Genomic DNA, 15,730 nt, shown 5'->3' with positions numbered 1-15,730 from the left:
TGCTTTTACCACTAACATATTTCAACAAGTTGTGAATATCCCTAGAAGCATTATGTAAAATTTACGGTGCCAAGGGCAACTTGAAACCTGAGTCCGCATTCATAACATTATTAATAAGTTTTCTGAGAAATATTTATATGTATATATATATATATTAATCAGAGCAATTTCTAATACAGTATGGTTTGCCCAAGTGAGTTTTGAATTAGTAGCAAATTATATAATCTTCTAAAAGTTACATTATTTAGGACATTGACATATAGTTTGATTCTCGTTTTGAAGGGACGTCGACTTTTTGGATATGGATCACACATGCCACTGGTTTAAAGAATACCGAAACTTCATCAAGATTATAGAAAAAAAAAACCGCATATGGTTTAGGTATTTGCCACCAGGTAGACATATGTCAAATATCCATTGGCACTAATATCAAAAAAAGCCAACGTACATACAATGTATGGAAATCAAAGGAAAATTAACTGAAAGTACCAATATCTAAAATATTGTGGAAGGAGGCGCCTAGACAAAAAGTAGAGCATAACAAGGGAGTATGGGTCGAAAAGGTGTCATAAAAGTTGCAGCCTAAAACAATGTACAAATCCAACAACGGACCGTTAATGGCACTTTAGGTTTTGTCGGCACCAAAACAATAATCTTATTTCTGTTGACAAAAAAAAACCCAAAAATCTTCATGCATCTACCTTTCGGTTGATAACAGTAATGTTTACTATAGTTTTGAAAATAAGCCTGCCAATTTTAGTTTTCATTTTTTTTTTGGTAAAATTAAAGACAATACTATAAAAAAAAGTCAATGGGGGATGGCAAAAAAAGTGGAGGAATCAGCAATTAAGGCATGTGAGTAAAAAGAGATACAAAGCAGACAACCTATTTGTGTTCAACACCGCCACAACCAATCCCCAATGACTTCGTTACTATTTACACTTTCTTCGCCGTAATCGCATCTCTTTTGACAAGTCAACACTCTTCATACGTCTCACCTTTCCTACACAACTTGATTATCTAGTTTTTTTTTTTTGTTACACCACCCAAAAAAAAAAAAAGTCAAATCTATATGCGTTCCTCGTTCATTCTATAAAACCATACAAAAATAACAAATAGGGACAGCTATCCAAAAAGAGTTTAACAATACTTGTATTTTCCGTGTTTTGACTTTTGTAATTATTCTAAATATTTTCCTCTACTCCTTTATATTTAAAGTCCCAACCCTTCATCTCTCTTCTTGCTAACGTATTAAAACCAATCCACATATCTCCTAAATCTCAGCAACTACACATTAAAACAAAAGTTTCATTTCTTTGAGATTCATTCGTCGATATCTATTCATTCATCAAGTTTATACTTCTCTAATTTTCTCATATTTTTCGGCGTGATAAATGGATCAAGAGATAGAGATTCCTTCCTTCTTTCTCTGCCCGATATCTCTAGATATCATGAAAGATCCGGTGATAGTTTCCACCGGGATAACATACGACAGAGACAGCATCGAGAAATGGCTCTTCTCCGGTAAGAAAACTACATGTCCGGTCACCAAACAAGTCATATCCGAATCCGATCTCACCCCAAACCACACTCTTCGCCGTCTGATCCAGTCTTGGTGTACGCTCAACGCATCATACGGTATCGAGAGGATCCCAACTCCAAAACCTCCGATCTGTAAAGCCGAGATCGAAAAGCTCATCAAAGATTCATCTTCTTCGCATCAAAACCAAGTCAAATGCCTCAAACGACTACGTCAAATAGTATCGGAGAATACTACGAACAAGCGGTGCTTAGAAGCCGCAGAAGTTCCGGAGTTCTTGGCAAATATCGTAAGCAACTCCGTAGATACTTACAACTCTCCTTCTTCTTCGCTTTCTTCTTCCAACCTCAACGACATGTGCCAGTCAAACATGTTGGAAAATAGATTTGATTCTTCAAGAAGCTTGATGGACGAAGCCCTAAGCTTACTCTACTACCTTGAAACGTCAGAGACAGCCCTCAAGAGTCTTTTAAACAACAAGAAAGGAACAAATCTTGTGAAAACGTTGACCAAGATTATGCAACGTGGGATATACGAGTCAAGAGCCTATGCCGCTTTGCTTCTCAAGAAGATCCTTGAAGTTGCGGATCCAATGCAGATAATATTGCTGGAGCGGGAGCTTTTTGCTGAGGTCCTTCAGATCTTGCATGACCAGATCTCTCACAAGGCCACGAGATCAGCAATGCAGATATTGGTGATCATATGTCCATGGGGAAGGAATAGACACAAGGCCGTGGAAGCTGGAGTGATCTCAATGATAATCGAGCTTTTAATGGATGAGACTTTCTCATCTGAGAGAAGAAATTTAGAGATGGCCATGGTGGTTCTTGATATGTTATGTCAGTGTGCAGAGGGGAGATCTGAGTTCTTGAATCACGGTGCGGCTATTGCCCTTGTGTCTAAGAAGATATTGAGGGTCTCACAAATAACTAGCGAAAGGGCGGTCAGGGTTTTGCTTTCGGTTGGGAGGTTCTGCGCAACACCGTCTTTGTTGCAGGAGATGTTGCAACTTGGAGTTGTAGCTAAGCTGTGTTTGGTGCTTCAAGTTAGCTGCGGTAACAAGACTAAAGAAAAGGCAAAAGAATTGCTTAAGCTTCACGCTAGGGTTTGGAGGGAATCACCTTGTGTTCCAAGAAATTTGTATGATTCGTATCCTGCTTGAACAGCAAGATATATAGAACCACATATATGTTTGATTAATTCTCACCAGATACAAACAATTCCTTGGGAGTTCTTCTTCGTATAAGTTCATTTAAAAACAAAGAAAAGTGTTTTTTTTTTTGGTTCGAACTCAGATCTTCATTTGTTTTTGTTATACCTGTCCAATGTTCATCATCATGTAGATAATAGTGAATACTTTTCATGAAATTATAAGAAATTAACTGCAAAGACATAAATGGATTCACATGTTACATGGCTATTTTTCCCCACTTGCTTTCATTATTGTTAAAAGCTCCTTATTTGTATTCTTTTTGTTCATTTCCACACTAATTATAGAAAACATCTCTTTCAACTTCTCATTTTTATTGAGTGGATAAACCTAAAAGTTTACATCATCGATCTGCATAAACCATTACTTTTAGAGATTTGTATACGTCATGTGTAACGTTTCTGACCATTTAATTTATGTCTGCGGAAGTAACACTGCGGATTTTGTGTCGGTACGTTTCGACATCTTTGATCCCACTATTGGTTTATGGGTTCCATTATATATCTATCGATCTCGGCAACATGTGTCGTTTTTTCATTGGACGACTATCTTTTTCTAAGATTTGTTTTCTGATTCCAGAAATGCTTCATATATATGTGCTTTTTGCATGCGCTCGTCATGAATACTGAAATCATTTTATTTTTCAGACCGTTCAGTTAAAAAAATTAACTTATATTCCCTTACCCTTAAATGTACATTCTAGCGATCTATAGACATTTCATTATCGGTAGATCAAATGGAAAGAGAGCTGAAACGTAGATAAAAACTGAAGATTTTTTTTTAAAATAAGCTTCGCATTCAGAATTTTCTGTTTTTGGAGACCAGTATAGGAATCCAAAGCACGTTATTGCAATATAATATAGGAAGAATCTCTGTATCTATACACCTTGGTTATAGCAATCAGGGAACAAGGCATTGGTGTGAACATGAGTACAGTGTCGTTTTACGTGGAAAAAAAAAATTGTTTTTGGGGCTATAAGTTCAATATATATTTCTAAATAATCTCCCATATAAAGTTTATTTTGATTACATTAGATTTTACTCTCCCAACAGTGGGTTTTTTTTTTGGCTCCATATTCTTTTACTTTATCGTAGTTAAAGTCTACAGGCGTTTCGTAGTTAAAGTCTTAAAGATCAAACTGGAACATAGCAATTTATGATTTGATGCCTCTTTCTACTTATTGTAAATCATTTAACAACCAGAAAAATAAGACCCGATTGGGAAAAAGTAAGACAACAGCAGCTGAGTATTGACCGTCATTCTCACTTTATTTGGCTATATCAGGGACTAGTATATATTTTAAAGAATAATTATTCTTTGTACATATAATAAATGTCGTGAAATTAAAAGTCAGATCTTACGATACGAGCAACCATGTCGCAATCTAAATAAGAGTTAAAAACTACGAAGTTGGTCCTGCGGTGCCTCGACCACCACTTGCACTTGTAGTTAAAACGATATGGAGAGAATAATATCCACGGTTGACGAATACTATTTCATTTTAAAATTTTGAGAAATAGACGCGCGTGGCGTACACCGATAGATACGCTTATATCTTTGAACATTGATGGTGTACGTAGTAGGTACACATTTAACGACTAGTGTATAAGTATATGGTTAAGAAAACTTCTAAATTAATGAATTTCATTTTATGCAATGTTCAAATGTACAAGGACGTTAAGTCGACACGAAGACTCGGATTACATGGCGGTGGTTAACGATTGACGCGGTCCCCTTGTTTTTTTTTGTAAAGCTTAATTTTGGACAAGGTTTTAGAGATATTCGTTTTCTTTGTTATAAATTAATTTAGAATATAATTTTTTTAAGGCCTTTTAAATTTTACTTGATATGTAGTTGACTTGGAACAATCACCAACCGATCGAAAATCCACATTGCGTGAAAAATAAAACGCAAAAGTTTTAAAGAATTGTTTTTGCTTATACCTCTTATGTTTCTATGAACCTCTACGACCTTTGGATGGAATCAGTAACCATGAAAATACTTCCCTTTCGACAATTCTAAAGGCTATATATGTAGCACTGTTGTAAAAGACCGTTAAGGCTAATTTCACGAGCATACTGATGCTGATGATCCTATAATAAGAGAGAACACACACACACACACACACACACACACTCACTCTTAAAGCATCTCTAAAAACGATTTGGTTTCGGTTTGCTCTCTTCACTTGCAATAATCTTATATTGAGAACTAGTCTGAAAACTCAATCAGATTATTCCACTCTATAATCAGGCTAACATATATAATTCTGATATTTCAAGTCAGAAAACCTTAACTTGAAGAAATCGGTTAAGCATTTTTTTATACAGATTACTTATTTGGGTTTGCATAAAGCCAATTAAGATAAGCCCTTGGTCTGTCATTGATCAATCCCTATATCGAGAATGCAGGATATGTTGCAAAACCAATCACCTAAGAATTGTTTCTCTGTGAATTTTTTTCCGTTAACCCTAAAAACTACCCTCACAAGCATATTATATACGAATTAAACCTAAAGTGTATTTCTCGGAATTTCCTTTACTTCTGATACTCACTTCCACGTTATCTCTATTTGATAAAACTCAACACAACTTGTTTAAATTATTAAACTGATTTAGATATATATATTTTTAATTATAGTATGGGAATCTACATTTTCGGTTACGGACTTACTAAGCTATTTATATACTCCTACAAAGAACTCATCTTCACCTTGCAGCAGGCTTGACAAATGACAAGGCAATAGTATTTAATTATTTCATTTAATTGAAGAAATTTAAATGCACAACTGTTTTTTTTTTTTTGACATCAAACCACAACTGTTTTCTATAGTGATAAGAGTTTACTAATTTCTCGGATCAAGTGGAGATGTATGGGGAACGTGTGTGACGCGCGAAGCTCGATGGTAAACAACTTTCCAAGTTAACTTCTTTGCCTACCGCTGAACACAACTTTCGTAATTACCGCCATTCTAGTTCACCAAATCTGTGTATTCTAGTTTTTCTCATTAGACAATGTATAATTCTTTTTGTAGGTTTCCTAACTCTCTGACCAAGAAAAGGTTTCCTAAGAGCATCTCCAATGCATCTCTATTTTTTTCCTCTATAAATAGAAAAAAATATAGCAATCTATTTTAGAGGCAAATTTGCTTTCATCCCATCTCTATTCTCATCTCTAAAATAGATATTGCTATATTTTCCTCTATTTATAGAGAAAAAAAATAGAGTTCCTCTAGATATAGAGAAAAAAATAGCAATCTCTATTTTAGAGATGAGAATAGAGGTGGATTGGAGCAAAAATGCCTCTATTATAGAGTTTCTCTATTATAGAGAAAAAGTAGGGAAAACCATTGGAGATGGTCTAATATATACATATATAATTGAATAACTATTATGTAATTAAGTTTTTGAGAAAATTAGACACAATTACTACTATTTATACCTCTAACAGTACTTGTAAATATGAATGGGAATATGAGGGTTCTACACATGTAGACGGACTAATCCTTGATAAAAGCACGAGTTAGATGGCCTCACTTGTAATCAATCCTTAAAATATATATATATATCTTGCAATGTAGCTCAAATGTTAAGAATATCTGATTAGCGACCAGTTGGTTTGTGTTTTTGTTTTTTTTTTCATTATCAATATGTAAACATATATCTCTAATGGTCAATTATTTCTATATGTACATATGTATGTGTTCGTACGTGTAGTTTTTTATATGTAGAAAGTAGTTGAACGAGAAGTAGGAACAAATATGCTCTTTCTCTGACACTCCCTTTTTGGAGAAGGATCTACAACACACATAGGCCAGAGATACTTCACAAGCTCACACACGTGCAATCGTGATACACGTGCGTCTCACTTTCAGTGAATTGCAAGTTCAAGTAATTAACAAGCAAATCTCAATCGGATCCAAAGACAAGGACCTCCACGTGAGATTCTTGGGCAAATCTTGAAAACGACTAATTATAGCATCATATAGGTCGAGTATAACCAAAATAATTATATAGCTTATGTGTACACATATTAGTATTACCCCTTAAATTTGTACTTAAATGATCGACTGTTTTAATTACATGAAATGATCCATAAGATTTCATATAATTCTGTATATCATATATTCATATGTGATATGTATGTATAATAGGTGCAATAATACAAATTCATATATTTATATATGCATATATATAAGGATCATCCATCGGCTGAGAAATCAAAAGGGCTCCAACTTCCGAACAATAGGTTGGTGGAATCATTGGATTCATTAGAGAAATGAACCACCGGTTCGTGCACAGCCTGAGCCGGAGTCACACCAACGTCCACTTGGTTATGACCAATCAACAAAGCATCAGACCAAACACCATTAGTGTCTAAAGAGAGAAGCTCTTCACCAGGAAACGGAGGCAAGCCATTATAACCACATTCCTCCACAATGTGTTCAACCTGATTATTATAATGATGATGACCATCATTGATGTCCATACTCCATGAAGGTTCCATCGAAGTTCCGGTGGGATTATCGACCAGAAAATCCGTAGCGACCACTGTGGCTAAATCGCAGTTTTCTTGTAGTATAGATTCGTCAGGCTTTGGATTCAAGAAATTGGCGTAAACAAGAGCAAGATCGATGCTTGGTGAACCACCACCTGAGCTGCCAGAGTTAGAGGTTAGGCCGGTTTTAGTGTTGTTACCAGAGGAGGATTTGGGGCGACGGGATTTGCGACAGCCACCCCCTACAGGAACATTGCGGAGGGAGCCACCTTTGGTCCAATATCTGCGGCAACCTTTGCAGAAGTAGCGAGGCTGAGTGAGGCTATAGTTGTTGTAGTAACAGAACTTTGTGTTGGATGATCCACATCTTGGACAGCTGGGAGTTATCTCAGCGTTTGCGTTTGCGTTTGGCCGCCATATGAACGATGACGTCATGACCTCTGTTCTCTCCATATCTCTCTCTTCCACTCTCCCTCTCTCACAAGGACAATGTGTTATATACGCATGCATGAATGTGTGTGTGTGACTTTGTGCATGTGGAGAGAGTGTAACACGTGGAGGCTGAAGAGTGGAGGAAGTGTGGGGGAGCAAATGCCTCGTAAGGGTGCACTCACTGTTGCTTCTTGGGGGAGACAGGGTTAAGGGTTTTGAATCTTTGATATATACTTAAATACCAGTATATGTTTTGGAAAAATAAGATATGAATGAGAAAATGGTTAATTAATAGATCGTCTTGGAGATTGTTTCGAAGCGAACTAAGAAGCCTATGGCCTCTTTGGAGAGATGGGTTATTTGGAGTACATTGAGCTATTTGTACGGCTTAGTTAATGGAGGCTGCACGATTACTATATATGTCTTCTCTTTTGTCGACTTCTATAATATAAGTCTATTAAATAGAATGTAAAATCACTTTAATAAAGTAAAAGTTTATATCAATAATGGTAGGAATTAATTATAACAACGAGTACTATATATGAAACATATTTGAAATTCACACGATGAAAAGATTTAGTCAAAGCCGTAAAGGATCAGAACTTGTAAGTAGACAGATCATATATCGTCGTGTGGTATGTAAGGTATGCGTAACGATCTGTGAACAGAACGAAACTAAGAAACGAGGATGTGAAACAAGAAAGCACAAGTTTTGAAGAACAAGGGCTGTCTCTATTTGTATACTTTGACTTGTATTAATTTCATTAATTACCCACAAAAGAAGGGGGATTGGAAAGGAAAATCTGAATGGGGAAATGAGCTTCTTGGATCATGTGAACAATGGCAATCTCCAAGAATCCTATGTAGGTCTTACGTTTTTCTATCTATAAAAAAAAATCATAAAAATTAGCTTACCTTATACAACATGGTTTTATTAGAGTAATAACTTTACATTAATAGAAACTCTTGCAGAAACTTGTTGAACATTAATGATAAACATGATATAACATAAATCAGAAATTAGTCTTACATGAAATGAAGAACAACAGTACTAACAAAGTTTGTTATTATAGCATATCAAACATTAGATACGTTATTAGTCCTACTAAGTCTCCATCGCGTCACCTTCATCAACAACCATCTCAATTCCATTTCCATAACCCATATTCGACCTGAACTCTCTTAGATTCTCCACCCACACAGTGTAACTCGAGTTCTTCGCCAAAACATCCACAGAAACCTCCTTATTTCTCTTCAGTTTGTCGGCATAACTCTCAAATAGAACAATCTTTTCCCGTAGCAAAGATTGCCTCTGAGCCTCACTACTCTCTCTTCTCACCTCATCCAACCACTCTTTTGCTTCCTCAAGTTTAGCCCAAAAGCAAGTATCTTGCGTAGTGCTAGTGTATCTGCTTCTCACACACTTCTCTGGCTCTCCACCTCTTTTCCACCACTTATCCATCTCCACATACCTTTTTGGTCTATTCCCTTCATCCAAGTAATGTCCACCGCTCCTTACATCTCTGTTTTTGTAGAAATTCGCGATGTCGAGTGGCTCAGCTAAGAGTTGATAAAATTGAGATGCGTAAATCCACTTCTTCCCTAGATGAAAATCAAAAGGCAACTCGTTCGTCTCCACCATTTCAAGCACTCTGTCCCAAAACATAGCTAGTCTTTTGCGACTCATGTTCACCTTAAAGTCTCTTTTCAACGAATAACGTTTAAAGAAATCGTAGTAACCAAGCTGCTCCTCTGATGCGTCGCACCGATCTTTGTACCATTGAATCTCGAGTCTTGCTGGCAAGACACTAGCAAGCTCATTAGCTAACTCAGCCGACCTCAGAATCGGAGCTCGACCAATTCTCGTCGCTCTTTCTATAAACTCCTTGACTAATACACCACTTTGTTCATCATTAGAGAATCCTAGAGCTTCAACGGCTAACGCAACTCCAGCTTCATAGCTATTTTCGGATATATTCCCACCAAGAAAGTTTCTAGATTTAAGAAACATGTGAGAAAGCGTGGACACATAGGGTCCATACCTCTGTTGTTCCTCGACGTTTAGAGTTCCCGCGGCGTTAAGCATTAGAAACATCCGACAAACAGAATCAGCATTGTCTAGGCAGATACCTCCTTTGTCAGAACAGAAGAGATAGGTTCCAAAGGGCCAGAATTGTTCATTGCTGCTCCTAGGAACGCGGTCGTGGATGGAGACCACGTTAGAGAAGTTGTGTGCTAAACGTGATCGTGAGATTGAGGTAGAGAGAGATTGGTTTCCAAGCAGAGGAGAGCCAAAGGTGATACAGAGGAGGCGGAATGATGGCTGAGAAGGTTGTGAGAGAAGCCAAAGTGCGGTTAGAGCGGCTAATGCACCGCCGGTTGAATGGCCGGTTATCACCACCAGCTTTTTTCCTACCAATGCCGATTCCAATCCTTCTTTGATCTAAATACGTTAATTCAAGTGATATTGTGGTAAGTTAGTTGTTTAATCAAGATTACAACTACGATAGTACTAATTATTTATAGCTTGCTCAAACTTATAAAATCAAATCACATAGTATAAGATTATTTAGAGATTAATTTGCCAATTTACCATTTTCCAACTTATATTATAAACGAACAAACTCCCAATATGATAAGCTAAGATAAGTTCTTGTTTTGCTACTCATGAATACAATTGGAATTTGTTTTTTTAGTTATATTCTTAGAGACAAAACAAAAGGTAAAAGTATTGGATGTAAAGGAAAAAACAAAATGATGCTGACACATAGTCATGGGTTTATAAACTTTTTGAGCGCACATTAAAGAACTTGGCGAGGTGTGTTAAGCACATAAAGCTACCATCAACAATGCCAATTTATAGTCACTTGGGAGGATAGACGTGGGTGACAAACCAAAGTTCTCAAATCTCAACTTGACTTGTTTAATTATGATATCCGAGGTCACGACAATGTCCATGTTATGATAGATCATCTCTCCCATAGATTTTCTTATTTTTATTTTAAAAATAGATAAATTCTAAAATAAAGATGAGTTTTACTCCAACTCACTACTATTTTTACCTCTATTTTTTCTCTATAAATAAAAAATAATATAGCAATTTCTATATTAGAAATAAAAATAGATAGGTTGGAGCAAATTTACCTATAAAATAGAGATTTTTATATTTTTCTTTATATATAAAAACAAATATATAGATGAATTGAAGATGCTCTAAACTATATAATATTTAAACGACGAATCCTTTTAAGATTTCTTATAAGAAAAAAACGTTTATTTATCTATCTAAGTTTTTCTTGCTTATCTTATTTTTTTCTTGCTTATCCTATTTGCCTATTGTCTAATGGAGGGGGGGGGGGGGTTTGTGGTGATAATGATACTTAATTTTAAAGAGATATTATTTTAATACAAATACTTAATTTACACACAAAAAAACACTTGTCAGAATTATACGCGAAAAGAAAAATAATGATATGGTCCACCATCTAGCCATATATGTAAATTTAACTGTCGAAGAAACTTAAGTTTTTTTTTTTCTCACAAATCCAAACAAATAACTATCTGATGAAAAATATGTAATTTAGTTAGTTAGTTAATAGTTCTGTTATTTTTTTTGTTCTCCCTTTGTAATAGAATTTGTAACAGTAGCATTTATGTGAACTCATTAGTTGAAGTCCAAGTGTCTTGAAGATAATAAGTAAAAAACACTAAATAAAATAAGTCGGGTAAAATTTGAATAAAAGAAAAGAAAGAAGAAGAAGAAAACAAACCTTTAATTGACAGAAGAGGTTGAGCATGGCCGCGTCAACCATAGGCAGAGGCTCCTCATCAGAGGCTAAGCCAGAGAAAAGCCCATCTCCGGCGACTTTCAAACCCACAAGATTCCCCAACTGAGTCACCGGCACCGCAGGCAGAGCAACGTACGTGATCCTGTCTGAGTCCTGAATCTTTATATTCCCCTCGCAATTCGCGGCGTTGCAAAAGCTCCAAGAATCGGTAAATAACGGAGTTGACGTCATGAAAGATGCTTGTAACTCACTCGTCTCGAATCGACATTCGTCCATGATCGGATTCGAGTATAGAGAGTTGCAAGAGAGATGATCGTTTCTTCTCAGATTGTTATATCGGATTTCTAAAGCTTGAGTCTAAATATTACTTTCGTAGCTCTTTCCTATGTATTTTCTTGGTGGTGGTCTTTGCTCTGTCGTCGTCTCTCAAAGTCTCTTTTTTAACATTTTTTGTTGTTGTGAAAATTGTACTGTTGATTTATTTATTTATAATAATAATAAATAAATGTGTTATTATAAATAAATGTGGTAGGTCCATTTTAGGTTTTTTTTAATCATTGTTTGAGCACTGGCTAGAGGACAAAAAGTATACTAAAAAATGCGAATCAAAGCATTATCCTATGTAAAAGTTGAATGGTTCAGACTTAAGCATAGATTGAAAAAAATGGAAAAATAATTCCAACTTTTTTATATGTAGTAAATTGTGGTAAGAGACTAATCCCTTTCATGGAAACTTACAGATAAATCAGAGTATGACCGAGGCATTGAAGTCTTTTTTTGGCGTAACATGTTTGAGTCATTCAATCTGGCCCATGTTAATCTTCTTAGAGTCACCGTGACTTGACTCTGGAGGAGATTTTTGAGTTGTGGTCTCCCTCTACAGATTTTGATCCGACTTGGTATGATTTTAGTAATTTACTGCATCAAAATGCTATATTTCATTTATAAATAGAAGAAAAAAAAACAGTGACATGTCCATCTCATCTTTTAGTCACTGTTTGGGATTTATGTGTAGAAAAGCTAGAGTATGAAATGGGGCAATTATTATTATTATTATCAAAAAATGGTTTGAGGCATACTTAAAAAATAAAATGGTTAGTTGGGTCATTGGAAGATAAACCTGATGATTTAGACTTAAAGCATGTATTGAAAACTCTTGCAATTACAAATGATAACTATGAAGATCATCTGAATCCTTGATGTCAAGAAAAAAATTCAAATCTGATATTGATCACTGAAGAATAGAATCATCATACTTCAAACGGGAAAACTGGTCAATTCCCCCATTAACTTAGTTGCTTTATCGTATTCCTACACAAAAATTTTGAGTGTACTTAAAACTACATGAACTAATATATAATTTAAATTTACTACATAAACTATATAAATACGGTCAAAACCTATAAATAAAAAGATGCCGTTAATTAAACCGTTAGTGTGTAGTTGACTGGGATGCCACGTAGGTGAACTAAACAACTGCGAGATACAAAACGACGTAGTTTCACTAAAATTAATTTGTTTGAAAAAATGACAGCTAAAGAATCGAACCAATGACCTCTCCATACACTTACCCGACTCAATACCAAATGTGCTGCAAGACTTCTCATAAAGCAGCCAAAACATTTGCTTTAGGCCACACTAAATAAGAAATATTTTAGGAGAGATTTTAAAGAGTTTGTGTAGATCAATTGGTTAAGTATTGTGCATTTGTATTGAATGTCTTGTGTTCAAATCTTTAAGCCTTGCATGTTCTTCATTTTTTTTACATTTATTTTTGTTTCTTTCTATTTTGTTGGAGTAGTCGAATTTTTTCTATTAATTTATTATTATTTTCGTTTAGTTCATATTTTTAACAATAAAATCTCGAAATATTTGATTTAGTTTGGCTACTATATATTATAATATTTAATAAATTATTTGATTTAACGTGGCTATTAGATTGTTTTACATTGTCAAAAAAATTCAATAACTTTTTAAATGGCTTTTTACTATATTTTAGTATTTTAGTGAAAAAAAAATTATTAGTTTTCATATGAAAAATCAAATTAGTGAAATATGTTTAAGGCCACCAAAATTCAAGGACCGGCCCTACCAGTCAGCTACACTAAATGTTTAATTAACGACATTTTCTGATTTGTAGGTTTTGACCGCATTTATATAGTTTATGTAGTAAATTCAAATTATATATTAGTTCGTATAATTTTAAGCACACTCGAAAATTTTGTGTAGAAATACGATAAAGCAACTAAGTTCATGGGAGAATTGGTCGTTTCCCCTACTTCAAACAGTGAGAAGTCTGTGTATTCTAACTTCTAAGTTAGTATCCATTGAGAGAGGTGTTTAGTTTAAGCCGTCGTCTCTCAATGTATGAAAAAAAGACAGTGAAAGCTCCTTCAGTGTCTTTTTATCATTTGTTTGAACTCGGTGTAGAGCAAAGACAATACAAAATGCAAATCAAAGCTTTTTACGAGAACATATACATCTATGTTAACTACAAAGGTGTTAAGACAAACAAACATAGTTATCTTGTTTTGTTTTGTACCAAAATGATGTCTTCTTATCATTGTTTGAACTCGGTGTAGATCAGATACATTACAAAATGCAGATCATAGCTTTTCACGAGAACATGGACATCTCTGTTAACTACAAAGGTGTTAGGACAAACAAACATAGTTATTTTTGTTTTCTTTTGTGCCAAAATGATGTCTTCTTATCATTGTTTGAGCTCGGTGTAGATCCGACACATTACAAAATGTAGATCATAGCTTTTCACGAGAACATAGACATCTCTGTTAACTACAAAGGTGTTAGGACAAAACGTAATGAATTTTTTTTTTGTTTTGTTTTGTTACAAAAGATGTAAATCAATACACATCTATCTTATGTCTGACAAAGTTTAAAAATCCCCATGACTTTTGAAGTTATGGTCGTCTCATCTCCCTCTGCATATATCTTATATGGTTACCATCAAAAACCAATCTTGTAATTGTCAGGTTTACCATCTTGAAGCCATTGGTTAGATTAAGGCTTCTCGATATGAACTTGAAACAATCGTAGATTCAAGATTATAGCAAAAATGAGCAATGAAAACGAGTCAGTTCATGGTAACTGGATTCATAGTCTCTTCTTCTACCTTGATGGTTCTGACTCTGAGCTTGAAACTAGATACAACAGTTTCTAAAATGTGTAACAGAACATGTATTAAGTATTGGTTAGAGATTAAGGCTTCTCGTTATGCAATTAAAAAATCATAGATTCAAGATTACAGCAGAAATTTCCAAAAAAAACAAAAAAAAAAACATTAGGCCAATTGAGTAACGCAACTGTTTTTGATTTTTTGGTACATACTAAACCCAAAAGATTCATCAATACACGAAACAGATATAAGATTGAAATCAGCAAAATCTCTTTGATCTGCTAAAAACCCTAATTTTACAAACCCTCGTCGGACGGGGTCTTAGTAGTAGCGGCGGCGGGGACGTCGGACTCGAAGTCATCGGGGTCTTTGGATGGGTCAGATTTGTCAATGGAGGAGCGGAATTTGTCGAGGAAAGGCTTGAAAGCGATCTCTATGGCTAACCACCCGAACGCTAACGCTGCTACCACCACAGTCGCCTGTTTCGCTCCCGAAGTTTTCCCCATTGCTGCTTCGTCACTCGTCGTCGTCTCCTTCGCGTGTCGGTCGAATCGACGGTATAAGGTTGCATAATGGGCTTTAAGGAGATTATAATGGGCCTATTTGGGCTTCTTAATACGAATGAAAACGCAATTTTAGATTGTGTTTATCGCCGCTACTCACTACCTCACCATTTATTAATAGAGTTCAAAAGTTTGCATTATATGGTAGATGATACAAATTTTATCAATTCTACATAAATAGGTATGTTTTGAGTTCAGTTTAACCTGTGTACTTTAATTTTGTCTAACCTTTAAAGTTTCAACTACTGTATCGACAAAATGGAGAAAAAAAAAAGAAACTACCAAATGGATGGACAAAAAAGACTATAATTATCTAATCAATTCACCCCTAGAAGAAATATGTCATTAACTAATACTATTAGCATTATAAATTAAGAAATGGACATCGACGAATTCAAACATCCGTCTTAATTGTCTTCGGCGACTATTACTACTAATCTGAATTTCTAACATCTTCGACTTTGCCTTAATTTTCAAGGCATACATCACATTCATAGCCTTATCCTGGAAAGTTCTGGTCCGGTTTAAGTTCAGCTATTCAATTAAGTTAACCAAACTGTTTG

At 35.2% G+C, this 15,730-nt stretch overlaps 4 protein-coding genes across 4 annotated transcripts; 1 reads left to right on the top strand and 3 right to left on the bottom strand.

Moving 5' to 3' along the window:
- Window positions 1–1,168: 1,168 nt before the first annotated feature.
- Window positions 1,169–2,960, top strand: LOC104781089 (E3 ubiquitin-protein ligase PUB22). The gene has a single exon (XM_010505685.3). It carries the CDS (start codon window positions 1,395–1,397, stop codon window positions 2,700–2,702), a length of 1,308 nt encoding a protein of 435 aa, XP_010503987.3. The 5' UTR covers window positions 1,169–1,394; the 3' UTR covers window positions 2,703–2,960.
- Window positions 2,961–6,735: 3,775 nt separating this feature from the next.
- On the bottom strand, window positions 6,736–8,028 carry LOC104781088 (dof zinc finger protein DOF3.5). The gene has a single exon (XM_010505684.3). It carries the CDS (start codon window positions 7,756–7,758, stop codon window positions 6,952–6,954), a length of 807 nt encoding a protein of 268 aa, XP_010503986.2. The 5' UTR covers window positions 7,759–8,028; the 3' UTR covers window positions 6,736–6,951.
- A 618-nt stretch (window positions 8,029–8,646) lies between these two features.
- On the bottom strand, window positions 8,647–12,005 carry LOC104781087 (lipase-like PAD4). The gene is made up of 2 exons (XM_010505683.3): window positions 11,451–12,005; window positions 8,647–10,123 (listed from the first exon to the last, which is right to left on the bottom strand). The coding sequence occupies exons 1-2, from the start codon at window positions 11,742–11,744 to the stop codon at window positions 8,786–8,788; spliced, it is 1,632 nt and encodes a 543-aa protein (XP_010503985.1). The 5' UTR covers window positions 11,745–12,005; the 3' UTR covers window positions 8,647–8,785.
- Window positions 12,006–14,680: 2,675 nt separating this feature from the next.
- On the bottom strand, window positions 14,681–15,160 carry LOC147946092 (outer envelope membrane protein 7-like). The gene has a single exon (XM_087510547.1). It carries the CDS (start codon window positions 15,108–15,110, stop codon window positions 14,901–14,903), a length of 210 nt encoding a protein of 69 aa, XP_087366673.1. The 5' UTR covers window positions 15,111–15,160; the 3' UTR covers window positions 14,681–14,900.
- Between the last annotated feature and the right edge of the window lie 570 nt (window positions 15,161–15,730).

Source organism: Camelina sativa, chromosome 4 (genome assembly GCF_030686135.1).
Source record: "Camelina sativa cultivar CO46 ecotype springtype chromosome 4, ASM3068613v1".
In the NCBI taxonomy this organism is placed as follows: domain Eukaryota; kingdom Viridiplantae; phylum Streptophyta; class Magnoliopsida; order Brassicales; family Brassicaceae; genus Camelina; species Camelina sativa.
The sequence above is the reverse complement of the archived record's forward strand: the minus strand, read 5'-3'. Positions and strand labels throughout refer to the sequence as shown.

What these genes read in the sequence shown, in the direction of transcription:
- LOC104781089 (XM_010505685.3), top strand. Translation starts at nt 1,395, where the DNA reads ATGGATCAAGAGATAGAGATTCCTTCCTTCTTTCTCTGCCCGATATCT.
- LOC104781088 (XM_010505684.3), bottom strand. Translation starts at nt 7,758, where the DNA reads ATGCATGCGTATATAACACATTGTCCTTGTGAGAGAGGGAGAGTGGAA.
- LOC104781087 (XM_010505683.3), bottom strand. Translation starts at nt 11,744, where the DNA reads ATGGACGAATGTCGATTCGAGACGAGTGAGTTACAAGCATCTTTCATG. An exon ending in ACCTCTTCTGTCAATTAAAG is followed by an intron (nt 10,124 to 11,450) that starts GTTTGTTTTCTT and finishes TAACGTATTTAG; the next exon opens with ATCAAAGAAGGATTGGAATC.
- LOC147946092 (XM_087510547.1), bottom strand. Translation starts at nt 15,110, where the DNA reads ATGGGGAAAACTTCGGGAGCGAAACAGGCGACTGTGGTGGTAGCAGCG.